General features: G+C 51.5%; 1 protein-coding gene across 1 annotated transcript in view; it reads right to left on the reverse strand.

Moving 5' to 3' along the window:
- Nucleotides 1-26,992, reverse strand: part of GPSM1 (G protein signaling modulator 1) — a gene marked incomplete at both ends in the record, with an annotated part of 48,232 nt that extends 21,240 nt beyond the window's left edge. The window contains 9 exons of the mRNA XM_079544595.1: nt 4,974-5,100; nt 7,652-7,760; nt 8,867-9,022; nt 9,241-9,356; nt 10,003-10,126; nt 11,000-11,142; nt 11,426-11,561; nt 11,998-12,219; nt 26,934-26,992. Coding sequence (XP_079400721.1) covers nt 4,974-5,100; nt 7,652-7,760; nt 8,867-9,022; nt 9,241-9,356; nt 10,003-10,126; nt 11,000-11,142; nt 11,426-11,561; nt 11,998-12,219; nt 26,934-26,992 — 1,192 coding nt within the window. The remainder of the gene's footprint in view (nt 1-4,973; nt 5,101-7,651; nt 7,761-8,866; nt 9,023-9,240; nt 9,357-10,002; nt 10,127-10,999; nt 11,143-11,425; nt 11,562-11,997; nt 12,220-26,933) is intronic.
- Between the last annotated feature and the right edge of the window lie 720 nt (nt 26,993-27,712).

Raw genomic sequence — 27,712 nt, forward strand, 5'->3', positions numbered from 1 at the left:
CAGCACTGCACATCTACGTTGCACCCAGGAGCTCCACAGAGTGCAGTCAGGTTGGGCACAGCCAGCACAGCTCAGGAGAGCTGCAGGCTCTGGGTAGAAGGTGATCCTACCTCTCACAGCCTTACAAACTCTTACTGACTGCTGTCACATTGATCACATCTTTGAGTCCAGCTCCCCCCCTTACACCCATCCATAATCGTTATCCTCTAGGTGAGGCTGGAATGGGAATTTCTGCAAAGAAAGCATTGGCAATTCAGGCCCAATAATGAAGCATCTGCCTGTATATGCAGGATACAGAACACACAGCGCACCTAATGACACAGCACCCAACAAAGTCAAATACAAGCCTTGGGAAAGCTTAGAGCTGTGCCAGGGGTGGCCTCGTGTGACCATGGCCTCCCCCAGGCAAGGCTTCATAGATTAAACATTGTGGGGACAAGAGGATTTTCTAGGAGATAAACTGAACCCAGTAGAGCAAGCTGGGAGGGGGCATAGAACCTTGGGGCCAATTCAAGACCAGCCAGGATAGGCTTGGCAAGAACACCTGGTTTTTCTTCTATGAGCAAAACTTTCTCTGCCAGCATGTAGCAGAGCCTCATGTCCTCTGATCTTCTGTTGCCAGCTCACACTGAACAAGCAGGGATCAGAAAGGAACCGAGTGAGCTAGAAAGTGACATGCATTAGCACAGGCAACACCTCCAGCAGCCAAACAAACCCAATTACAACAGCTGTGTCCTACAGGGCAAAAGAATGATACATAGTGAAGATACACAGTGGTCAAAGGCCACAAAATCCTACAGAAAAAGGAGCAATATCCTTCATCCCTCCCCTCCTGTTTGATCTCATGCATCAGCCACCAGCCTGCAGGGCTTTCCATCTCCTGGAACACATTCAGCCACACAGGAATTTACATTTCTGAGCTCTGGTTGTCCCTACAAGCTCCCAGGTCTCTGTGCTAAGCAAAACTCTGCTGCCTGAGGGGCCAAAGGCTCTGTCCTTGCCCTGACCAGTGAAGTGCTAAAGCAGACCACAGTCAAGCATGCAAAGACATTTAAAAGATGAGAAGTAATTCTAGTTGGGTGAGGAAGAACTTGTTTGGTTCTACTTGCAGCACTGCAAACAGGAGCATCTCGATGCTAAAGGTAACACTGCACTATTAGACAAAATTCTCATAACCATAGCTATTTCCTATGTGTTGGCTACCGAAGACAACTGCCTGGGGAACTGTGCTGCTGAAAGCAGGGCTGGAACAGCAGCCAGAGGGGATGTCAGGTTCCCAGCTTCCATCTGGGCTGCTGGAAGGAGTTAACTGCTCCTATGAAGTCGCTTTCCCACAACAAGAGGTCCCTTGATTTAATGGGTGGCTTTGCCAAGGGCCACGTTGTACCTTTTCTGCCAAAGGAATCAAGCACAGGCTCCTTCCCTGCTCCTCCTTCCCTGGCACCAACATGAAACATGCACCTGAGTTCCATTAGCACAACATCCTTTCCTCCAGGCCTGAAGCATTTCCTCTGCTCTGAGCTGAGAAGCTTGAGCTTAACACCAAAGCTGCACTTCACACTGACACTGGGAAGGAGGCTCATGTACAAAGCAAAATGAGAGAACTAAACACTGCTCAAACTTTGGGAAGAATATTTTTTTAAGCCCCATGAAGTCAATGCTGACTTTGATGAATGAAGACTGCTGGGACAGTCTGAGTTGAGCGCTAAATAAATTGATTCAATTCCAAATGACTCAGAGGTTCATCACCCCCCATCAGTGCTGCTGGAGTGATTTAGCAGCTGTAACAGCAGAGGTTACTCAGAGAAATTAGAAAAGACTCATCACAAAGATAATGCAGGGGCAGCCTTCAGATGCCTTGAGTCTCCATCCAAGAGCTCCCTTCCCTGATCAGGCAGCACTCTTGTTGTCCCTTCTCCCTTAAACATCTCCCCCAGGGACCAGTGCAGCACCCAGAGCCCTCTGGACACCATCCTGCAGTTGCCTTGGTGGGAGTGAGCATCCACACCCTGGAGCAGACCAAGCACAGACCTGAGCTCATCACCAGAGCAGCTAGCTCTCTGAGCACAAAACAAACATCTTCCAGGCCACCCTGCATTCTGCTTCAGAGGGCCACAGCTGGCTGTCCCCCAGCACAGTGCCTGACAGCACAACATAAAGGGAAGGCTGTGGCACAGCATCCCAGCCTGAGGCACAGGAGAACAGTGCTGCCTCCTTCCTGCTCTGCACCAGCACAAGGCTGGGCTAACCAACCCATCCCAGCAGCCCTAAATGCTGCTTAGATACTTCAAAGATATTTAAAGCAAACAAGCAAACAAACAAACAAGACTGGGGAAACATAAAAGCAGATTTTTTTTTTCCTATCCCCAATTTATCTGAGGGTTCAAAGATTCCTGTGAAGAAGCTCAAAAATCGCACTGAGGATGAAAAGATTCACATTCAGAGCCACACAGATCTGGTCGCTGCCCAGGAAAGAGATGGTTTGTGCCACCCAGGGATGAGCAGAGCCCATCACAGAACCCCTCCTGAAACCCAAGTGCAACCCAGCCTTACGCCCACCTTTCTTTCAGCAGGGGATGTGCAGAGCAGGGGAAGCCTGGCTCACAGCAGGGCCCTTCCCTGCCCTCAGAGCTCACTGAGCACAGCTGGACAACAGCAGCAGCTGCATACTGCAAACAGCACAGAAACCATGCCAGGAACTCTGAAAGCAGCTACATGCCAACACCTCCTGGAACACCCGCATCCTCCCACCCACACCAGCTGCCAGCAGAGGTGTTGCTCAGTGTCTCCTAGCACTGCAGCTGCCATGAGATGACAGCTGATGCTGACACACTGCTGAGCATGGAGGGAAAATGGTCCAGAGTTAGTTTTCCCTTCAGAACAGCACTGAGAACCCTCCTGCACTCACTGCCTGGCCAGGTCTGCTGTCACCCCTTCTGCAGCAGCAAGTCCCTTCCCTACAGCCAGCAGACAGCCTGCAGCAGGTGCCAGCCTCCAGAGCAGGGAGCTGCCAAGGAACACTGCCAGGTCATGTTCAGTGCAATGCACACAGGTGGCACTGCCAGCAGGATGCCCGAGGAAGGGGTTGGGTGGAGGGCTCCTGGTTCACCAGGCACAGCTCATGCCCTTCAGAGCAGCAGCGTATGGGGCAGAGCAGGCAGCCAACCCCACAGGGCACCTCCCAGCACCAGGCAGCACTTCTCACTCTTCATACTGGCCTTGACCTCTAACAACAAACATCCCCCACAGACACAGCAAGTTCCCTTCTCTGCAACAGCAAAATCCTATCAGGACTCAATTCTTTACTTGCAGTATGTGAAAGAGGGCAAGAGCATTTCTCAGGGCCACATATTTGGCATTTAGAGAAGCAGAGACAACCCCTGTTTGCTTGCTACTCCCCAGCTCCATCCATTTGTTGCTCTAAGCTCTGCGTGTTTGCATTTCTTCACAAGGTCAGTGCTTTCACAAGACTTTAGTAGCACTGTCCCACTTCCCTGGTCTCCAGCTTTGTCTTCTGACATCCAATTGCTCTCAGAGCATTAATTAAAATCACAAAGAGCTCAGCAAGGAGCCAGAAAATACCAAACACTCCTTTCTCCCCCCATGCCCTCAGTGAAGGGCAGACACAAGGCTTGGAAGCAATCAACCCATGATGGACATGGCAACCCGATGGTTTGGCTCAGGGCTTCTCAGCTGCACAGATTTCCCCAGAACTGAGATTTGCTGTGAAACTTTATCCTACCTGTTTGATGGTATTTGTGCACTTTACAGCATGCCTGCCCTACCCAACCAACTTAGCATCCTTATGAATATGCAGTCATGCTATAGACTTAAGCTGTGAAAATAACAGGAAGGAAAAAAACAAAAATCAGGCTCTCCTTTCTGCAACACCAAAAGACAGAGATTGCTCAGAAGCCAACCTGAAGCTTGGCTCCACCTCACCTGGGCTGGAGCACACAGCTTTCCCTACCTCTGACTCCAGCCTTGCACTGCTGGGCATGCTCCCTTGCAGCTCCATTTCTCAGGAAAAGCTTTAGCACTGACGTAGCAGCTACACCTTCAAGATCAATACACAGAGCAAACACTCGCAGGCAGCATCCCATCACCTTCCCTGAGCCAGCTCTCCCACCAGGAAAAAGAACACATTGCCTCAGAAAGCAACTGCACTAACAAGGTCATATTTAATCAGCCTGCACCTCCCAGGATGCGACTTCATTTGTCTGAAATAATAAACCTGTCCACAGCTACAGAGCAACCAGCTTTCATGCCAGGCACATCCAGACACCTATGGTGGCAGCTGCAGGACAGACAGAAGGTCCCCAAGCTGGAGATGTGTCAGGCTGACAGTGAGGACTCATCCACACTGGGCAGCAGGACAGCCCAGAGCAGTAAATGGAACCATTTTGTGTGCCATCAAGTCCTGTAGCTTCCAGCTTCAGCCTCCCCATAGGTGGGAGCAGCACCCAGCATAGCGATGCTCACAACCTGCCTTCAGCTCCTGCTGTAGTCTGATTCCTTAGGTGCTAATCAGGATGACAGCAGCCAAAAATCCCTGCCAGTCACCTTTTGAAAGCTTGTTCTATCAGTCACATCAGCTAAAAGGGTGCTCTACAAGAGACAAAAGCTGGCTTGCTGCTTGGCATGTGGAAGTTCATTCCCAATGCAGATTAATTCCGTTAACTCGCTCTGTGCCCAATTTGGGGTGGATCCTTCCCTGTCCTCACAGCTTATGGCAAGCACAGTGCAGGAGGAGGGAATAAGATGCTGCCCACAGGCCTTGGTCAGAGCAAGGATTTCACACCATCCATATGCAATAATGAATGATTCTGCTGAGAAACAACATGCTCTTCACTCTCTTCTTCCTGCAAACATACTGCAGACTCTTTCCTGGTGTTCATATTTCCCTTTATGTCACGCACTTGCACACATCCCCAGCTCCCCATTCCCACACCTCACATGGCCCAGATGCTCACCTTGTGCCTCATAGCCAGAGTAAGGACAAGCCATGCCCACATCCTCATCACCAGGGCCCAAGCCGAGGGCTGTCCTGAGCTGGGCCATGTTCACCTGTGCTGTCAGCTCTCCAGTCCGGTCCCCAATCTGTGGGTGAAACCAACCAGGCATTGGTTAAAAGGCAGCATGCTGTAAGCCAGCAGCCCCTAGCAGAGTGCTGCCTGACCCACACCACAGCAAACAAAGAGAGGCATCCTGGAGCACCATCCCGGCCAACTTTTCAACCCCAGACACTCAGGGGTTGGGTGTCCACTGAGGTGTTACAGAACCCCTCCACTCAGAGCCCTGTAGATGTGAATCCAGGAGGGACCCAACCCACACAGAGCTCCAGGACATGGATGTGTTCACGCAGTGCCACGCTGCTTGTGCCCTTCTGAATTGACTGAGCATGCTTCACCTGCTGGGATGGAGAGAGGGAAAAACCTGAGATTCCCATTCTACTCCTGGCTTAGAGCTAAAATGGAGACAAAATTCCCATCTCTTAGCAGCATGAGGAGCTGATGTTGGATATTCAGGAATAGCTCTTTCCAGTGGCTCTTGCTACTTAATGGAGACGCACAGGACAAGCAGCTGAGCGTGCCTCAAAGGTTAACCAGGCATGAAAATGACTGTGCTGCGTATCACCAGCCAACACAGAGAGGTCACTCAGAAGCAGCTGCTAATCTTTAGAGAAACAGCTGCCTCTGTTACAGAGAGCCCTTAGCTGCTCCCTTGGAGAAGCCTGAGTCCCCATTAAATGCCTTGCAACGGCTCTTTTGTGGTCCTCTGAGATAGACTGCAGCATGAATCGTCCTAGAACAGAACCATAAATCCCCACATTATTTATGACAAAGCCCTGAGCGCCAGTAAAGGGAGGCAGATCAAATAGCTTATCATCAGGCATAAATCCCCTGCCAATTACAAGAGATTTGCTGTTGACATCATCTCCAGAGAAATTACCACGTCCTGGTTAGGTCACACAGTCCTTGATGCTCTATTAAGTACTTCCCTGATTTCCACTCACTCCAAATTCTCTCCAGGGCCCCATCACTGTCAGGGCAGATAACAGTCTGGGCAGCTGCCCCACATGCCATAGCAGAGGCTCTCTGCCCTCAGCTTGGCTGCCTTTGCTCCCCCATCATCCCCACCACACACAGGTGCAAGGAAGGCACTGCTGAGCAGCACTTGAGAGCCTCCAGGACTTACAGACAGTACCTTCCCTCCCTCCAGAAGGAATTCTGCACAACCTCAGATCACCTTGCAGCAGCCTATGTGGTTGTTCAGAACAGATTTCAAATGTCACCATCAGATGGATGTCAGGGCAGGAGAGGGAAATGGTGACAGGAAATGGGCTTTAAATATTAGTGAGCAGAGGTATAATCTGAATAAGCTTCTCTATGGGCAAAGTGCTGATGCTCACCACAGCAGCACAAGCGTCTAACTTGGCTCTCAAGGCAAAATTAATCAGCTTTACAAGAGCATCACTCACTGCTAGAAGCTAATGCAGACCCTCCCCACAAACAGACATGGCCTCTGCACTACTCCATAATTATAGCTGGAGGAGGGGGGGTTACTGCCACCTGCCATGAGTAACCTATTCCTGACATGCTGCTATCACAGCCATTACACCAGGATGAGAGCATCACCACCAGCCCTCCTACCCTCTCAGGACCCCTATTCCCTTCCTCCCTCCCACCACCCCCTGCCGGGCACACAGCCTCCACTGCCTGTCCTGGCAGGCTGGAGCTGGAAAAGCTCATTTGTCCTAAGACGTTCAGGGCCAAAGAACAGTATTTCTCCTGCAGGTCTGATAAGTATAATTAAGTACTTGATTAGGTTGGTATGTCAGCCCTACCCCACCATTCAGCCAATCTCACAGACAGGAGAGCACATAGAGCACTTACATACAGCAATTTCAATTAGTGCTCCAAAAGGTCAATTTCTTCATCTGGAGAACACTAAAGAGGCTGCAGCTGACTTCCACATAACACACTGGAAAGCAAACAATGCCTTCTTGTACATCTGAACCTGTGCAGAAAGGCTCCTGCAAGCACTTTCTGGTTTTGTACCAGGAAAGCTGCAGCCAGGCAGGCACTTCAGTGGAAGTCAGCTGCGTGCCAGAGTACGGCATTGGTGCAGGGTTAGCATAAGGCTGCACTAATCCTGCATTAGCAATCAGTTGTATTTGCACAACACTCGAGTTCACCATGTGGAGCTGGCACCCCCCACATGCTGCAGCCACTGGAGGGATGCAGGCATCACTTGGCCAGGTAGGAATCCACTAGGAAAGCAGAACACAGCTGCAACCACAGGGTGCCTGGCAGTCAGGATCTCACAACTTGCTGCTCAGGCCAGAGGTCCTACCAGCAGGCTGGGTGTGCAGGCTGGAGAGCTGCTCCCCAGGTCCTTCCTTGCTTAGGAGGATCAGGTGAGAGCAGGGAGTGGCAGATGTACCAGCACTAACAAGGCAGAAGCCTGGGAGCCTCCTATGACAAGAATATTTTCCAGCCAAGCTCTGCAGGCAGCACTGAAGCAGTAGACAGACAGGAAATTTACAGGAGCCCTAGCTAGAAAAGTACTCCAAAATCAGTTTAGATAGGAAAAAAGTCTTCCCACTAGAGAGGACTGGTTCCCTCTGACCTGAGCTACCTTCTCTTACCTCTTGGGAGATTTCAAGATGCTTCCTTGCAAAGTGCAAAGCTTGTTCATGGCTCCCCAGGGAGACGTAGGCATTTCCGAGACTCCAGCAGGCCCTTCCCTCTCCCACCCTGCAAGACAGGAAGCTGTTGACCACAGAAATCCTGGGCAGAGCCCAGCCCAGCACAGCAACCCTTTCACAGCTTCTTCAGGGGCACCTTGAGCCAGCTCTGCTTTCACCCACAGAATATCCTCCTAAAAAACTGAAACACTGTGCAGCTTAATCCCTTACACTAAAGGCAGTGAGGTCAGAGGATAAGCAATGGTTTCAGAAATGAGGCTGTACCCATAGCAGCCAAAAGCTAGGTGGTGTAGCAAGGACCCAGAACAGCTTGACGTCACACATGAGCATCAATCAGAGCAGAAGTGAGAGCTCCCATCTGCTCTGCACGGATTCCTCTCTAGGGATACACAAGGCATCAACAGGACAGCTATCATCCAGCAAGGGGGAAAACACCGCAGGGATGCAGTGTCCCCCTGCTGGATACCAGCACGTCTCTGGGAAGCCCCTCACCCTGCCCACAGGTGCCTTTGTTTCCAGCACCTGCTTGCACCAACATGCACAGCCCAACTGCTCAGCACAGCCTGCTCAGCTCTGCCAACGTGCAGATGTGGGGGGTGAAGGAATAAAAAAAGCACATGGGGGCGCAGGGGGAGGTTCAGCGTGACTGCAACTCCCTCCTCAGAGGTTGGGGCGGGTTGATCAGCATTTAAACATTTTTCTTGTCACCCAGTTCAATGCCTTCTGCTCACGGGGCGTGTTCCCAGAAATGAAGGAGCCCACAGGATGCACCCCCACAGCATGATTCACCCTTGGGTGGGATTAGATCTTCCCCGAGCAGATATTGCCCTGACGGTACTCCCATTTGTGTGTCTCTGCTCCATCTAGTGGAGGACACCCAGCTTCCCAGAGCTGCTGGCAGCGATGCTGAACAAGAAGGCACAGCCGTAAGGACACGATCTCTGGGTTTCAGTGGGATAAAGGTCTCATTCACATCATTTTTACTCCTCTGACAAACAATAGGACCAAAGATCACATCCTGAGAGACTGCTAAAGACCTTCAGTATTACGCATTGCTACTCCTCATCTCCAGCAGTGCACAGCAATAGATGACCAAGACAGGACAGTGCTCAGAGCCCAAAAACAGAGAAGCCACCCCTGGAGGCATTCCCTTACCTGTCTCCCAGCTCCTGAGCTATCACCAAGTGTTTTAGATGGTATTCAATTGCTTTCTCATAGTCTTGAAGCAGTGTGTATGTGTTTCCAAGACTGTAGCATGCCTGGGCTTCTACTGCTTGGTCTTTGAGTTGTCTGGAGAGTTGGAGTGTCTTCCTGGATGGGTGGAGACAAGAGAGCTGGTCATTGCAAGGCAGCAGAACATCCACATGTACACGGCATTGGAGCTGGAAGGTGGTGGCACTGCTTGCTGCTGCCAGGCACCACACAGGCAGTTGGCCACCAAGTCCCATCATCTCCCCTTAGGCCTATGAATCCACTGGGGTTTTGCAGGGAACATCTGCCCCAAGTCTGCCTCAATTCCTGGCACTTACTTGTAGTATTCAGCAGAGATGTCAAATCTCCCAAGGAAGATGTGTGCATTGCCCAGGTTGCTGTATGCTCTCCTCTCGGCTGCTTTGTCCCCAAACTCCTTGGCAATAGCCAGGCGCTGCAGCAGACACAGATCAGTGAGTACAGCTGGCACTACCAGGCTTGTGTTACACAGCAACCCTGCTGGGAGATTAGCTTCTTTTGTTTTGCAACATTTCACACCCAGAAATGCAGTGGTGCATGTGCATATCAGGGCTGCATCCAGAGCAGCTCTGGCAGGGTCCGACTGCCCAACATGCTCAGCACCCTTTGCTTTGAAAGAAGCAGTGTCAGCTCTCAACATGAAACTTCTAATTGCATTTGAATTGGGGCAGGGATTGTCTCCTCTCACCCCTCCTAAAAGCTTCACAGAAAGTAGCTGTGCTCTACAAACAACAATTATTCCTGATCAACAGCTCTTTCAGCGGCTTAATTAAATTCATGGCTTGCATTTATTAAAATATAGACTGGCACAAATTAAGCACAGAAAAGCCCTTCGTAGGCCCAGCTGCAAATTGCCCTTAGAAATCTCCTTGGTTTCCAAGCCAACAGCACCCTTCCCTTGCGCTGCTCATCAGGTGCTGATGAGAAATGCAGAAAGGCAGCACTGCACATCAGGGCAGGGGCTGACACACATGGGGGTCCGTGCCCCCCAGGGCTGAGCAGAAACCCTGCTCCCTATCAGCCCTCCCAGCCCCCAGGATGATCCCCATGTGCTTTCCCACCTCCTTGTGGAAGGCAATGGCTTCGCTGAAGTTGCCCAGCAAGTACTGCGTGTTGCCAAGGTTGCCATAAGCACGGCCCTGTGCAGCCCTGTCCCCCAGCTCCTTCACCAGGGACAGGTTCCTCCTGCAAGGAAGCAGAGCAATATTTGTCCTCCTGCAGCCACCCCACAGCACAAGGGTTGCTATGAGCATCAGAGAAGAGATATTACCCCCAACAGGGCAGGAATGAACCTGGGGATAAGGGAAGATCCATATTGCCTTGTTATGGTTCTTCCCAGCACACACAGCTCCTGGCTGGCACAAATCTAATCACTGTCTGTGCAACATGCATCACTCACTGGGGAAGGGCCAGTGAGCCATACATCAGCACTAACACATCCTCAGATAGGAGACAACCAATGCAAGATCTTGGTGTTCTCTTCATATAAAAAGGCTGTTTAAAGAACACCTGTGTTATTGAAACAAAGCTGAGATAGTAGGAGAAAACCACTGGCCTAAAAGCAAGTCGGACAATAACCTTCCTGTGCTGGACATCAGAGTGAACTTTACAACTGCTTATGAAAGAGAAGGATGCTACAGCAGCATGAACTACAGATCCCTTAAAAGGGAAACGTGGCTTCAAAGGAAAAGCCTCATCCTTTGGGAGAAGCAACTCTGTGGCCACAGCAAGAAGTGCACAGGGATCCATTCCCACCAAGGCCAGCAGAGAGCAGCAGGGGCTGCAGGAGCTCTCCTCCCAGGCTGAGGAGCTGACTATTGAACTTTAGTGCATGCAAAGCCAAGCTGCAAAGGCTTTTACTGAGGCAGTAGTAGGAAAAGTATTAGCTTGAGCTCTATAAAAGCATGCAGCCCTTCCCTCGCCTTCCTTAGGATGAATTCATTAGTGTACCTTGGCACCTCACAGCTAGAGGAATATTCTTACTTGGTAACAGCATTTTATCAGTGACTGATGCCAGTTCCCTGCAGCACAGAGGGGTGTCCACACTTAAATACTCACTCATAGTATTCTGAAGCTTTCTGTAGCGTCTCCTTGACTTCCTGAGGCAGGTAGCCCGGGTCCTGGGCCATGTTCCAAGACAAATGCTTTCCCTTGGCGTGGTAAACATTTCCTATGTTATAGAGTGCTCTGGCTTCACCTATCTAAAAGGAAGAAGAGCAAGGTGCAGCAAGGCATTACTCTCCCCATTCCAACATGGCCTTTTCCTCCATCGCTGGGCAAAGTTGCTCAGCCAAAACCAGGGAGCCCACCTTCTCCTTTACCACCCTCACTGCCATGCCAGCTTTTCCTATCAGATGCAGTCAGAAGGAAGTCTGACATCCCAGCTCCTGCCACGGCTCACCTCCACCACGTCGGCATCTGCTTGAAAGTGAATTAATTTTCAAGATAGGAAGTGTTTCCTGCTGGATGCTATGAAGCAGTTACCTTGTCTCCTTGCTCCTGAGAAATGTCCAGGTGTCTCTGGCAACAAACAACAGCTTCATCAAACTGCCCAAGTATTTTCAATGTATTCCCAAGGTTGCCGCTTGCCTTGGCTTCTCCAATGCGGTCCCCAATGGTCCTACAAACGACCCAAAGAAGGGAAAAGTTTTATAGAGCTGATAGTCATTTTATTCACCAGCTGTTGTGGGCAAAACTCAAGTTACAGCAAGCAAAGTTGTAGCAAACACCACATGGTGTCCTCATGACGCAGTGTTCTGATGACACTCTTGTTCACTGTTCTACTTAGTTGGAGAGTTCTAATGACCTCAGGTGTGCTTCCCATGACTGCCTGGGGAGGGAGAAATCAGGCACTGCCCTGCTCTTGCTCCAGCCGCCCTCCTCCATATCCCTTCCTCTGCCTCCTGAGTTCTTTACACAACAGTGAATTCCACACCTCAGAGCTAGCTTGGATTCTCCTTTCTAAAGCAGATTCCCTCAGGCTGTTAGGCTCAGATGCCACAGAAATTTCCTTTGCTCAAATTCTGATTAGGATGAAGAATGGCCAACATGCTTACCTGGCCAGTGTGAGGTCATGCTTATGGTACTCCAGGGCCTTGGAGTACTCCTTCAGGTAGAAATAGGCATTGCCCAGCTGGCTGTAGATGGCACTGAGAGTCTTCAGGTCCTCTGTCCCCACCTGCACGGCTGCTTCGAAGAAGGCTGCCCCAGCTTTGAAGTCCCCTGCCTTACACAGACGCTCTCCTTCCAGGGCCAGCTCCAGGCACGATGCTTCCATTCTGCCAAAAGCAAGATACTCACCTTCAGAGATTTTAGACCCAGTGTGCCCATGTCACCATGTGGTATTAAAAAGCCAACTCAGCTCACTGCATCAAGAAAAACTCCTGCATGTGAGACAGAAGCACCCAGAGCTACAAACTGCACCTGTGAGCAGCCACAAGCAGCCCTTGAGTTCATGGTAGGAAGCAGGACAAGGAACTCGTGCCACCCAGCACCCGCATTGCGTGCTGGCATCCTGAGCATAGCATGGCATCTGCTCTTCTTCCAGGGGGTGCCAAAGCCTCACACCCAGGCTGCTTGTGTCTATGCTGCTTCCTCAGGGGAACAGAGAGGGCAGCCAAAGCCCAACATCTCCTCACTGGATACCAGAGCAACACTGGGCTGCACAGAACTCCCTGGCTGAGCAGCAGGGCTGCTTTCCATTAGCTCTGCCTGTCACTTTTTCCACAGGCACTCTGCATGTCAGCCTCCAGGAGAGCTGCTCTCCCTCCTGTTTCTCAACACCTTTGGCAGCAGTGCAAGCTGGGCTGCGAGCACAGAGGAGCAAAGCTGCTGCCACTGACTCAAGGGAAGGGAATGCCCTCCTCCCCACTGAGTCCTACATCACAGCCATTCCCAGGAGCTCAGAGCAGCCTCACACCCACCAGAACAGGGCACACTTATGAGAGCTTATGTTTGAAAACTCAGCCCCTGCACAAGGGGGGGATGAATGCAGCGTGTTCCTGCATCTCTGCTCAGAGCCTTCTCTTTGCTCTTTTTGGCTTTTTTCCTTTCTGCTTCATGTATTTTAAAAACCCAAAGCCACATAGGTCAAAGGCAGACATCCGCTCCGAAAAATTACAGCTCACTCATCCTGAGTCAGAAAAGCAAGAGTCAGACTAAAGATGATAAACACTCAAAGGAGGTTTTAGTTCTATTCTCAGTAAAACAGTGCTGCAGGGGGCTTGGCTGTGCTACGCAGATTGAGAACACACTCACTCACATGGGTGGCCACAGCCCCACTGCTGCCCCCTATACAGGCACATGTGGAGCACTGGGAGATGCCTCCCCCAAAAATCACCCTCACGACACATCCAGGCCCAGCCCTGCAACCTCCCCCATCTCACTGCTCTTTGGCCCCCAAAGCCACCAAATAACAGCAGGGAGAAAGGAGCTGTTTCACAACCCCTGAGAGCTCCCACCTCAACCCAGAGAGCTCCTCCACAGCCCCCACCCAAGGGGCTATTTTGCATGTGCAGGAAGGCTCCTTGCAGTGCCAGTACATCTTTGCTCCATGCCTGAATCCCTGTTTGATACAGGAAAAAGGAAAATGTTTGACTGTTGGTACTAAAAATGTTTAACTCCTCTCCACAGATCATTGAGCCAAGCCACAAGAAAATTAGTAAGAATGAGCTTCTGCTGCAGTGTGTTGAGTTCAAGGGGCCCATTGCAGGATCATGGCAAGCTGTGTGGTTTGCAGATAACTAGAGCAGGCATCTGGTGCCCCTGTCTGGCATTGACAGGCATCTGCCAACAGTCCCTAAGAAGGTTGGGGACTGGAGAGAGAAAAAGAGCACCTAAGTGAGCAAAAATAAATTCAGGCAACTTAGCAGAGAAGAAACTTGAAAGAACTCAAAACGGGGGGGATGGAGCCACTGTCACAGAAACTGAGTTCCAGCTGGGAGGCTGCAGACAGAAACACACTCTGCATTATTTCATTTCACATTTCAACAACCAAAGCTCATCCCGCTAACCAGGCTCTCTTTAGCAGCCTGAGTTCACCCGACACAGAGTCTAAGAACTGAGCTGGAGAACAGCTTGCCTAATTCATGGCATTGCAGTCATGGACTGACCACAACTGTTGTGCGATCTGAACAGTGATGGTTCCCCACCCTGCAATAGCAGAGCCCAGATGAGTATTCCAAGGGCAGCATCCTCCTCAGCCTCCATTTGCAGGTGGAAGCATTGCCAGAAGCACTGGCACAGCATGCTTCAGCTCTGCCCTGGCACACACACACACACACACACCTGTGCACACTCACACTCCCCAGGAGCTTTCCTGGTGCTTGGGCACACAGCAGTGACACAGCCCTCCAGTGCACGCAGCCTAATGGAAATCTGTTTGCCCTTGAACAGGCTGCTCAGCAGCATATCTGCCTTATCTAATTAGCATCACTGCTCAGTTCGGGACCTCAGCACACCAGGGAGGGAGGGGAGACCGTTCCACGCTCAGCCAAGCCTCTGCTGCCATGTGAAGGGACAGGAGCTGAAGACAGCAATGCTAAACAGAAGCACAACCCACTCCTGCAACTCGCCTGCCCTTCCCACAGCCAGGGCTAATTCCAGGAAGCAACACAGCATGTAATTCAGTCACCACAGGCTTTAAAAGCATTCAGAAACACAACACAAAGAGCACAGGAAGCAACTAAATGTTCAGCAACAAACAGCCTCACACACCCCACTGCTACATGCCCAGCAGCTTCCATTGGCCAAAGCTGAACTGTGAGAAACAAGGAGGCGGATTTCAGCAGACGAGGGGCATCTGCCATTCAAGTGAGCCAATCTGAACCAGCCTTGAATAAACTGAGTCAGACAGACAAATGGGAGCCCCGTTTCTTCCCACAAAGCCCCTGAGCCCCTTCCTACCTCTTCTTCTGCAGCTTGCGCATTTTCTGGACGTAAACCCAGAGCTCCAAACCCACGGGCAGGAGGAGGGAACAAGGCTGAGGACCACCAGGCACAGTCCTGCAGACAGCTCTCACTGCAGAGCTCACCAGGGGGAGCTGGGGTTTGGAAGATGTTGATGGCATCTTCCAATTCACACAACCCGCACTGCACTCCAGTTTTCACTCCATCCACTTGGGCAGTGTTACCAGCAAGCTGCTGGAGTCCAGAGCTTCACTAATGCTTCACTTCTTCCCTCTCCTGTATGCTGTCATCAGGAGAGGGGAAAAGAAGTGCTGCTTGTGCTTTGAAAGACCTAGAGAAAGTAAAATCCTCTTCCCTCTAAGTAGAACATCCTTTGTCATCTGCTGGTTTCACGTGTAAGAGAGGTGAGTCCACAGCTAAAATCCAGAAACAAAAGACTCCTGGCTCATTCACATGTTCAGCGCTGCCCAAAGAAGAAGGGCTCTGGATGAACCCAAGAGACGATCAGATCCAAGGCAAGCACTCATCTCCTTTCAGAATTGGTTTCTTCCCACTGCACCTTGCCTCTGTGACTGCATCAGCTGCCCCTGCCCATTTCACTGCTGCAGCCAGAGCTGCTGGTGCTGCATATCTCTTCTTGTCAGGAGAGGAGCTCAGAACTGCTCCAGAACAGAAGACATCTCCAGGCAGAATCACACAGCAGCTCAACGGTCTCTGAAGAGGCCTCGTCCGTCAGCTCCAGGAATGGAACGAGAAGCTTCCAGAGGCTGGGACCAAGCAGAAGGCAGATCCCATACACACACACCTGCCCCGTTAGTTGGCCTCCTAAACATCCCTGTGTGAGAAGGCACAGCCCTCTATACCCTCACCCTGTGCTGACACCCAGGCAGAGTGCCTGGGCTCAATTCTACCTCAGCAAGCACCTACTGCTCATCCTTAATTCCAGAAAAGAAGATTCACTCCTTCCTGAGCCAGCAAATTGCTGCTGAGAAGCTGAAGGTGTCGGGCCATATGGTGTGGTTCAGAGGTGACTCTGCAGAACACGAGCTGCTTTTCTTCCTTCCACAGCTAAGACGTCAAAGCCTGTAAATGCAATTCCAGTGCATGCAGCCTCTTTGCTAATAGCACAGTATGGGGAAGAAAAACAGAAGGACGATGGAGTCCAAAGGAGCAGCCTTGCCCCTGCCCTAAGTGCAAACCACATGCAGAGATCTGCACCTTCTTCCAGACAGTCAGGACTTCCAAGTGGCAGAAAACATCCCAAATCACAGGCATTCAGGAGAGCCTGGTGGCCTTCCCAGCTCACAGCAAGAGCACAAGCACAGCAAAATGATTTTCCCTGAATGCATGGAGTTGACTGAGCATGTCAAATCCAGACAAGTCAGGATAGGGTTTTAAAGACCCCTGCTGTAATGTAGGAATCAGAACACCACTGTGTGTATTGGGGAGGGTCCCAGCAACAGCTCCCAGTGGGAGCACCAAGCAGGTCCTGTCGCTGCTCTGCATGTGAGCTATGCACACAGCCACAGGGCTGCAGCCAGGGCAGCTCTGGGAGCACTTGGCTCCTTATGCAAGAGATACCTCACATGGGGCGATGCAGGCATTTAAGAAACAACAGCAAAAAGACCACATTTATCAGAAGCAATCGGAGGCCAAGCATAAAGCAGTTTGGCCACAGATGAGCTCTGCAATCTGCACTGTATTCTATTGGGAGACACACAAATGAAACAGCACCACGCACTGCTCAGCCCCATCACTGCAACAACAGGAGCGTGCATCACTGCTGGCACACAGCAGGCAGAAGGAACCCCTTCCCTCTGCCTTAACTTCTGCTCAGGAGGATGGCTGTAATCTGAAGGCAGGAAGAGCTGAGAAGAACAGGAAGGGCTGATATTGCCGTTAACAACAAGATCTCACAGGGTCATCCATCACTGTCAGACAGCAGCTAATGACAGCACAGCACAGACTGTCTTTTGGCTGCCTGGCAAGGTACTGAAAGAACAGAGAGCAAAAGATGTTCCTTCACAGGGGGTGCGCAGGCAAGGCACGAGGATTCATAGAGCAACACCTTCAGCACAGAGAAGGCAGCGAAGGGCCCAGGAATGCTGAGAACACTGCCAGGCAAGAAGCAAAGCAGAACAGCACCAGGTGCTACTGGTGCCATTAACACTTATCGCCTTTGCTGTCAAAACAGCTCTATCTCTAGGATTTCTGTGATGATCCATGTCCTCATATGGGGGAACACTACTCTTGGAGCTACACTGCAGCACCCCAACCACCCGCTCTTCCCAAATCTTCGCTTTTCCCTTGCCAAACACTGCATGGCTAACTCCTACTTGTCCTCTCCCTGCTCACTCACAGAACAGCACAGACCCACGCTACCTGTGGCAGAAGCAGGCAGCCTGAGGCACACAAGAAGCTATTTTCACTGCGGTCTCGATAAAGGGAATCCAAAGGGGAAAACAACAAGGTGTTCTGGAAGCTGCTGGGGCCACGTGCTGGCTCCTCTTCCACTCACTGATGGTAGCATCCGTGCTCAACAGTACTCATTTCAGTTAATTGCCACCTACTGTTAGCTGCAAAGTACTTACAAGGAATTCAATTCCACTGCATATTTGCCAATAAATACCAAATGACAGCGAGGAAGACAGCTGTATTTAGCTGCATTCACTCTCTGATTAGTAGAGCTGAATAAAACACCATTTCAACTCTTAGTGGCTCCAACAAGCCGCGTCATCATCAGCAATTTGAATCCACCCCCCTCAATGTCTGCTCGGAAACCCAAGGCACCCAGTGCTCCCTGCTGCAAGCACCTCCCAGCCTCAGCAGTGCCCATCCAACAGCAAACCCATGAGGATGGGCAGGAGAGAAGAATGCAAGGTCCAGAGCCCAAGGCTCAATGCAGCAGAGTGAGGGATTCGCAGGAGGTGACTACATGGAATCACCCAGCACAGCACCTCCTGCAGCAGGAGCAGAATGAAGTGCAATTGTGCCTATTGCTTGTTAGAGATTTCACTTCCCAGGTGCCATGCAACAAGTTTAAACTATGGTACTCCAAAATTACTCAAACATTAAAAGGATCATGATGGGATCTAATTAACTGGCAGCACTGGAGATGGCTCAGTTGGGATTAAGGTGCAAATGTGAATTTCTGTTGATCCTGGTTAACTCTTTCACTCTCTACCCATGCTCAACACACTTAGATGTAAAAACTTCACAGTGACTAAGAGAATTCATGATGAAGGAGGTTCCAATTTGGACATCAGCCCACCAAGAAACATTCTGACTCCCAAACTGAACAGATCCGTGGAAAGGTACAGATCAAGCAAAGTGTCTTGGAAGAGGGACAGTGCAGGAGAGCTCCCTCTCAGGAAAAGCCCTGCTGCAACAGGATGTGCAGTGTGGTCACTGTGTGTATCAGACCAGCTCACTGCTCTGAGCACAACCAGGAAATCTTCCTGAGCTCCCCACAACTTGCAGCTCTCTTGCACAGCGCTGATGCCATCAATGAAATTAATCCATCACGCAGCAACAAAACAACACTCAGGGGATGATTTCTCCAGAAGCAGAGCGCTATTTCCTTCAGTCACTTCCAGAAACCAGAGGGCAACAGAGGACGTGCAGTCTGAATGGCTTTTCATTATAACATTGCTTTGGCAGTTGGGTCAGCGCTTCCTCTCACTGCGATTTAAATCAGCACGCTGCCCCTGCTACAAAACACAGAGTTCCAATTACAGCATACATCAAAACCAGCTATGTTTACAAGCAGTTGACTCACCAGCAGCGATACAATGAGGACAGCTGACCCGCTTACTCTGTTCTTCCTGTGCTGCTCAGCTTCTTTCACCCACTGACACACAAGGCTGCGTTCACACCAAGTTTGGCACTGAAAATGGCTTCTCCTTCCTCTCAGCTGCCAGCTGCTCCTGCCTTGGAGCACAGACCCAGGAAAACCACCGCAAAGTGAAGAGATGCTGCCAAGTGCCAGCAAGGACAGGGGTCACCACGTGGCTAACCCCTGCCTGCAGCCCACAGCCCCCACATACAGGCAGCCTCAGCCTGCCTACACCTGCCCAGCTCCAACAGCTGCCTCTTTCCTGCCCACAGACCCATGTGAATGGAGCATCGTGGTGCAGGTAATGATAGCAAAGTTCACAGTGTGCTTCTTCCACTGAATCCTCAGCAACCTACAGCCAACTGGTTCTGTTCCCTTCCTGTCTCTCCTGCTCCTCTCAGCCCCCTACCAAGCACTGTGCACCAGGAGAGGCCTTTGGGATCCTTCTGAAAGCATCCCTTGAGTCACCAGGCAGCAAGCCAGGGGAGCAATCAGAGCTCACCCAGATACCTCTGAAGCACCAGCACTTCCATTGGAAGGAGTTTAATGTGTCCTTAATGGTAGGAACAGCACAGACTCAGCCACCCTCCGTAGGACCCACCAAAAACAATCAGCAACTGAGTGTGGTGCATCCAAAGAGGCAGCAACCCCAACACTGCTGCTCCCCATGTCTGTTTCACAGCCACAGGGCACCTCCTGGGTTTCCTAAACACAACATCCACATGTCTGAAAAGAAAGCAGTTCCCCTGAGAGCTCCACCAGGGAGCCCCACAGCCCCCACCAACATCCCTAAACAGCTTATGCAGCCTCCCTGTACAAACCCAGACTCAGCAGAACCACAGCAAAAGTGCTTTTGGGTTCTTGGTGACATTATGGAAATCCCCACATGCACCATCAGCTTTAATCTGCATGCTCATAAGGCAAAGTATGGCAGCACTCCCAGCCAGCCAGGCCTCACAGCAGCACAGCTCACATGCAAGGTGAGAATTACGCTCTGCTTTGGCAACCTGAGCAGAACAGACCCAGTGTCTAGCACTGTGCATTGGTGTCTGTTGGCTCTGTGGGATAACCTGGAGCTCCAGCACTCTGCAAGCTGCTGTTCGTCCTTCCAGAGCATCGTTCAGCATCGCTCTCTGCTGCATTCCCCAGAATTTTTAGCACTTCTGTCCTAACATATCTTCACAGACAGCATCTGCCCTGGAAACACTTGGCAGCACTGCAATGAACAGCTGTATGGAACAAGAGCTTGGAGGCAAATCCCTGCTCATGGCCAGACACTGCATTGCATGAGATTCTGCTCCAACCAGCCAGTACCAATGCCAACCCAATAACCCCGTGTTAAAGCATGCAGGCACATAATGCTGGGAGTTTGCTTCACAGATCAAAGCGTGGCTCATCTTTGCAGCTGGGGTATAGACCCTGGTACTGCTCTTCTATAGCAGGGATTTGTATAAACACATTGTTTCTTGGATATGGCAAGCCCATTAGTAATTTCCCTAATAATTTCCTCCTCACTATCACAAAACAATCGCACACCTTGCCCAAGGCAGCAAGATGGGATGCTGCTTTGGGTTCAGCACAGCCAGAACCCCAGGCAAGGCGCTGCCAGCAGCTGGAGAATCCAAATTAGAGGAACAGTGTTTTGAAAGGTCAATTACCAGTGATGTTCTTCAGAGAAACAGCAGCTGATCTTCTTACTGTGCTGTTTTGCTGTGCACCTCTCCTACAGCCATGCCTGCTGGGAGGGAGGCAGAATCCCATTTCAGTAGGAAAGCGTCCCCTTTCCAAACCAACCTTCCTAAAGCTGTGCTCCTCATCCCTTTAACATTCAATTCCATTTTATCCCTCTCTCCCATATTTCTTCCCTGCTGCTGCACATCACAGTGCATGGCAAGCATCTGCTACCATGCACATAGAAAGGAAGAAGCCATAGGTTGAATATTCTACCATTTATTACCTGCATGATAGAAGAACACAGCTGAGGAGCAGGCAGCAGAGACCCCTCCACAGACCCATTTTGGGTTAAGCCTTTGTTTGCAACCTGCCAGGTATTGCAATGACTCTGTGCAGCACACAGTCTGCTCTGTAGCACTGAGGAACTCACTGCTCTTCTCTGCCTTTATGCTGCTGAAGAGGGGAGGAAATAACACCAGGGTTACACACACGTCCAAAACAAGGGAGCTCATTTTATACTGGCTCCTCAATAATGCATGCTCTCAGCAAAATCTGCTCCTGCAGAGATGTCTTCATCTGGCAGAGAGACGAAGACAAGGCACAGCAGCAGGCAGTGCAAAGAAATGCACCCCAGGAGCACAGGTAGAGTGACAGGATGACAGAGGGGTGACAAGAGCTTCTCACCTCACTGCATCAGGGGCACATGTAGGAACACCACCAGGTCCGAGCAGCTTCCAGGAGCCTTCAGGAGCAGCCACGGCCTCCAGCACACATGGTTTTACTCAGTAATATTTCCAATTTTAAATTCCAATCCCATTTCGAGCTGTTACTTTTCTCTCCCATGCAGGCAAGTGTGTGTATGTGCATATTTACATCTCCTGTCACTGTGCCATGTTCGCCTCAGGCAACCAGCAAAGGGAGAGCTGGCAGCCCTGGTGGATGACTCAGTTGTCTGGAGCTGAGGCTGCACACACTCACTGCCCTTCCCAAAGCTGCAGAAGCACAGCTCCACACGAGGGCAGGACATCAGGGCTCGGTGTCACAGCTGAGGACAATTTCCCACCCAAGGACATAATTATGGAAGGAAGCACACATTCTGCAGCAGTGCACACAAAAGGGATGGGTGCAGATGACACAACAGCCACTGTTTCTCCAGCAGAGACAAAAATCAGTCTCCAATCACCCACCTCCTCACGCTTGCCCTGGATCACAGCCCTGATGGAAGCAGTCAGTATGAACACTGGCCAAGGGTTGCAGCCTTAAAATCCTGGGCATGTTACTGTGAGCTCATATGGTTTATTATTTAGATCAGAGCAAGAGCTCGGGCACCCAGAGGGACAAACAGGCCAGGAAATGCCACAAGGCTCACATGGCCTCTCACAGTTCCAGGACATCCATCTGCACTTTAAGATGTGCAATTTCCAATTCATTTGCCATGAGAAGCCAACCCAAGGACTGCCCTAAGCACACTGCTCCTCCCTGAATCCAGGAGCACCTATTTGCCAGAAAAGAGAGAAATACACTTGAAGAGATTTTCATCTGTTTAGTCAGTGAGGGTTGTATTTCTGCCTTCAAACTGCAGAAGGGTTGGCCATAAACAAGGCAGGTCTGATGGTATCCACATCTTGCAGCAAGACACGGCCCCCAGTGCCATTTGCACAGTACAACTCCCACAGAAAATAGCTGCTTTGGAAGGGGTTGAATGCTGGTACAGCATCAGCTGTGATAACTTCACAAGAGCTCAGCAGAAACTGGGTCCTCCCTAAAGTGTTGAGGACACAATTTCCCTCCATCTCCCACAGCAGCCAAGAGACACTCCATCAGCCAGGGCCACCAGACCCCACCCTGCTGCTCCTTCCCTGCATCACAGCCCATAGGGTGCAGCACTCCCAGCACATTTGCTAGGCAATCTTGCAGGCAGGCAGAGCCTGGTGTTTAGTGCTCCAGGCACACAACCTCCCGTCCCCCCTCCACGTTAAGCAGAACAGCAGCCCCATTGTCACACTGCACAGCACAAGGCTGCATTGCACAGCTTGCTCAGACACCAACCCAGTGCTTCCAACCCACAATTAACCCCACTGATGTGGGTGAGGAAGCACTGGAGGGGAGGAGTGAGAGTCAGGACACTCAGCTCCCAGCTTTGCCACCCTCATTCTCTTTCACCCTGAAGGATGTGCAGATTCTCACCCTTGCAAACAGCAGCCGAACTTCCTAGGAAGGCTGCAATGAAATGCTCATGTTTGTTAAGCACTGCAGAAGCCTGGGACGAATGCAGTCCCCCAGAGCCCACTCACTCCCGTACAGCAGCAGCACAGGACACTGACCACTACTATAGAACAAACCACAGATGACAGTAATTAACAGATAGTCCCAGAGAGATGAACATTAATTGGCATTTCCCAGCTCTCCTCAGGCACAAATGGATACTCACAGACGAGGCTGTTCTTTGTGTTCCCAGCACTGCAGCATGGATCACAGGAGAGCTGCTGGGCACCAAGCAGGGGCAGCCCTGTGGTCAGCAAAGCACAAACACACAGCACTCACCTGCCCCAGCTGTGAGCCACAGCTTCCCTTTGGGAGCACAGCACCACAGCTCCCTGTACTGGCACAAGACTCAGAAACCCCACAGCCAAGTCCATCCCACTGCCCTGAATCTGCTGCAATCCAACCCCACTGCAAGAGAAATCCCTTTGCAGGCTGACCAGGGCACATGGCACAAGCAAGGCTGCAAATGAACAAACTGCCCCAGCTCCCCTTGTGGCTCAACAGCAGAACTCTGTATGGCTGGAGGCAATGTTTGCTCCCACAGGAGCAGCCTGTGTGTGCAGCACTGCACATCTCCCATGGGCACAGCACAGCCAGCCCTCGCAGCAGCTCAGGGAGCAAACTGTGCACATCCACTGACAGCACTGCATTTCATCCATACATTTTTAAAAGCAGTTTCCAAGTAAGAACATCTGCTCTCGTGTGCAGCCAGGGCTCAACGTGAAATGGCTCCTATATGGAGTTATGTTATTTGTATGAATGTAGGCTTAAAAAAATGGGGAAATGCCTATTTCCTTTATCTTTCCCCTTCAGCACTCAGAGCTGATGCATCAGCCCCAAACCCCCGGAGGGATACAAGGGGTAGAGAGGAGCAGGAAGGGAGATGAGACCGTCAGCTGTCAGACATTCCAGCAGCTCTTGCAGCTGCACAGACATCCCAGCAGAGGAAACTTCTTGAGCTGCATCCTTCCTACTCTTAGCAGGGGGAGGCCTATGGCTGCACTGCCCATCATTCCTGGACAAAGTGCTCTCACTGGAGGAAAACTGGGAGTAGAAGACTAAGCTATGGATTTCCACCCTGAAGGTGATGGTCAGATAGCAGCACTGCCTTCCAAGTAGCTAATTCAGGGTTTGTGCAACTGCTCCAACACCTGTGGCCTTGCAGAGGGGTCTTATCATTTTCTCCAAAATACGTAAAAGCTATCAGGTACCAATGAGATACTTCAGCACTTCCCATCCCCAGGTTTCCATGAGGCAGGGAGCAGCCAGGCACACGTGGGATGGGGACATGACACAGCCTTGGGGTTTGGGTACCCACTTTGGGGCTCAATGCCTCAACAAAGCTGCTCTAAGATCTCACCCCACTCCTGGGGGTGAGCCAAGGCTGCAGCTGCTGCCAGGCCTTGCTGCCCTGCCACTCCACCCCAGGACAAGCCAGCTAAGCACAAGGCAGAGCTACAACTTTGCTCATTTAATAGTGCCCTTGAAACTGCATCGTAATGATAATTGTTCACTTCCTTCCCTTAAGTGGTTGCACAACATGGCTGGGCATTGTTAGAGCAGCTGCAGTGCCTTTCCCTGTTCCCTTACCCACAGCAGCACTGGGGGGGTGGGGGTACCTGCCAGGCTGAGTGTTTGTTACATACAGGTTCACTGCATTTGACAACAGGCAGAGCTGCCTCTGGATGCCAGCATCCTTCCTGCAAGATCCCACCTGCTTATTTTGCAGGAAGGAAAGAAGATCCCACACACATCACTTTGTTGCTGAGCCTGCTCTGAAAATCAGCTCATTGGGGAACATTTAACTAAAAGTATCCTAAAAGAGAAAGAAGCTCAGCAAGTGGGAAAGCTTTCCCACTTAATATGTATCAATAGCCGGGGACCCAGCAGCCCTACTTTGTGGCCAGGTCCTGCAGCCCACACAGGAGGCATTTTTGTTTCAGTGCTTCGGTTGGTGTGTTTTTGTCGCAGGGATGTTGCTTGGAGCTGGTCAGTGGCACACGGGAGGGGGGAACAAAGTACAGCAAAGAAGCAGCTTGGAGATAAAACGGTTCCTAAAGCAAAACAGCATCAAGAGTTAAATAAGAAATCCCTCCACCCAAAGGAACTTGCTGCCAAGGGCTTCTGGCTGTGTAAGACCCGAGTTCAAACTTGTTCTTCAGGAAAGCAGAATGCAAGTTGGGACATTACTAAAGTGCAAAAAAATACAGAACAGAAAAAACACCTCAGCCACACCAGAACAAAACTTGTATATGCATTTTCTATTCTCTGGTGGCAGAGAGCTGGATCTGCTGGAGAGCGGAGGGCAGCAGGGCTGGGAAGCCAGAATACAAGGAGACAAGGCCTGAGATGTGCCTGCATGTGTTCCAGGGGTAGCACGAACAGCACGTAGCTGCAGCACACTGACAGTGCTGTTTTATGCTACATCAGGAGCAAACCCAACATCTGGGATGTTCCCATTGCTGGCCTTGAGAAAGGGAATGCAAGCTGAGCTGTGGAGCCAGCTCCCATCTCCTTCTCCTGAGTACTTCCATCTCCAGCTGCCCCAAGACAACACCTGCCCAACTCACAGCAGCACATAGAGGCCAGAATAAAAGGAAGATCACACCATGCTGCATGGACAGAAGGCACATCCTCCTCCCAGAGCTCACACACGTAGCACCAGAAGGAGCTCCCCTCCCTGAGCCCCACAAGCTGAGTGGCAGCAGAATCAATAGGATGCCCAAGGTCCTGCAGGAGCACACATTAAACCCCAGCCACAACTCCCTGCCCAAGGCTGGGGCAGCAATGACCCCCCCTGCAGCAGAGAATGAACTTTCTGCTCAGATCCAATTCGGGATGACAGCACCACTCACAAACAGTGAAGCTACCAGTTGCTCAGTGCCCCCAAGCAGACATCAACAAAACACCACCACGTGTCAAGCTATCACATGGGTTTTTTTACTCAGGTCACCCATTATGCAGCACAACTATTTCAGAAATGTTATCCTGCTCTTTTTGGGGGGGTCATCTTCTGAGACTGACTGCATAGGCTGACAAAAGAAAACCAGCATTTCCAATGCTGCCATTTCTGACACCTGTGACTGCAGGGCCTGCAGGCAGTCGTGCAGCAGTGCCTCCAATTGTAACTTTAAGAAAGCCCACTTTCTTATTGCTTTCTTTTACGTGAACAGAACACAGCCTTCCTGCCAACACTACAGAAGAACAAACTTCACAAAGTTTTCACAACTTTACACATTCCAGCACCCAGAAAACAATGGGAATATTTGATGCAATTCTTTAGACACCTGTGCAAAATGAACAGGAGCCATTCCAGAGCAAAGTCCATCCCACAGGTGAAATTCTTCCCCCCAATTTGCCTTGCAAACTCAAGCTTACCCTGTTGTAACCCCCTCCCCTCCACATCAGGAAACCAACAATCTTTCCACCTCTGAGAACATCATCTTCTCCAGAAGGATCCCTGGTGCTCTGGAAGAGCACTCTAATTGCCCACTGCACATTCAGGTCAGGTACAGTTGTAGTGACATTAATGAGTGAGATGGAGACTGTTTACAACACAATCAAGAGAAGTTAGTAAACACTGCAGAAACCAACAGTTGTGCTGAAAATTACTGCAAAGCAAGGAAAAGAGCTGACGACATGCTGGCATGCTGCATGCAGCCCAAGAGATCTTCCCTCCCCCCTGTATCCAGATATTGTATTGCCCCCACTTCTGACTACTAGAGGAGAAACAAAACACAGTGAGGACAAGCAGGGTAAGTGATGTTGCAGGCAATGCTGGGAGGCCTCCAACCGACCCCCATTCAGACTTTTTGATTTTTGAACCGGATGAAAAGAACAGGCAACATACGGCCTTTGCACGAGCAGCAGACAGCCCGGAGCTGTGTGAATTCAGGCAGCACCCAAAGTGCTGGAAGCCAAATCCCCGTAGCGTAACCGAGAGCCTGCAGTGCAAACGCCCACCGCGGGCACGGTCTGAGCATCGCTGCCCTTAGCGCAGAGCACGGCGCGTCTGTGCCATGGGGACCCGCAGCCCCAGCCCCCACCACGCCCCACACCGAGCGACCCCCACACCCCAAAGCGGCTTTTCTCCCTCAAGTCTCTCGCTCTGTTCCTCCTCAAACATGCAACAGCTTCCCGCAGCCGGGGCTCCTTCCCCTCCCTCACCCAGCGCCCTGGAACACCCACTGCCGCCTTCCCGTCCTCCCCCCATCTCCGCTCCGGTCCCTGCGGCCGCGGAGCTCCGGGCGGGGGCTGAAGGCTGCCGGGGCCACGCTCCCTTCCCCGAACCCCGCACCCCGCCCCGCTCACCTCGAATAGAGCCGGCGGGCGGCAGAGCCCGGGCTGTCCCCTCCGGGCGCACCCGCCATGGGCGCCGGCCCCGCCGAGCCGCAGCCCGGCACCGGGCACCGGAGTATGGCAGCAGCGGGAAGTGATGCGCCGAGCCAAGAAACTCGCGGGCAGGCCCCTCCTCCGGCTGATGTCAGCCCGCGGCGAGCAGCGGCTCGGCCGCCTCCTCCCCTTCCTCCGGCCCGCGGGCTCCGCGCTGCCCCGGGAGCGGAGCGAGCAGCGCAGCGTGCGGGGCTGCCCTCCGCTAACGGGTGCGGTGCCCGGGGGCGCAACCAGCCCAGCTCGGTGGGCAGAGCGCTGCTGAAGATCTACCCCGTGTGCAGCCACTTAATTCCTTAATGAGGTGAGTCTGGGCTTGCTCAGCTTAAGAGCTTTTGCCCTGTAAGTGCCCACACCTGGAGGTCGTTAGGCTGAGAAGCAGCACCTGGGGGTGGTTGGGCTGAGCCCCACACTGAAGCCAGCAGGCAGGACAGGCACAGCTGCCTTCTCTCAGTGAGCCTTCAGCTGGTGCTGCCCTGTGCTGCTGATGGCAGAAATCTGGGAGCAACAGTTGTGGAGCAAGGAGCTGGATTCATCTGCAGCAGCTCTGTCCTGCTGAACGATGGAGCCTTTGCTGGTTACGGTCACTCAGGTGCCTGGAGAAGGATGCAGGTCACCTTCAAACACTGCATCCAGCTTCCTCTTTTTTGAGGCCTGCAATGCTCCCATAAAACTTAGTGAGTGGATCACTCAGCAGGAGC

The sequence above is a fragment of the Tetrao urogallus genome (assembly GCF_951394365.1).
Source record: "Tetrao urogallus genome assembly, chromosome: 19".
NCBI classification, from domain to species: Eukaryota; Metazoa; Chordata; class Aves; order Galliformes; family Phasianidae; genus Tetrao; species Tetrao urogallus.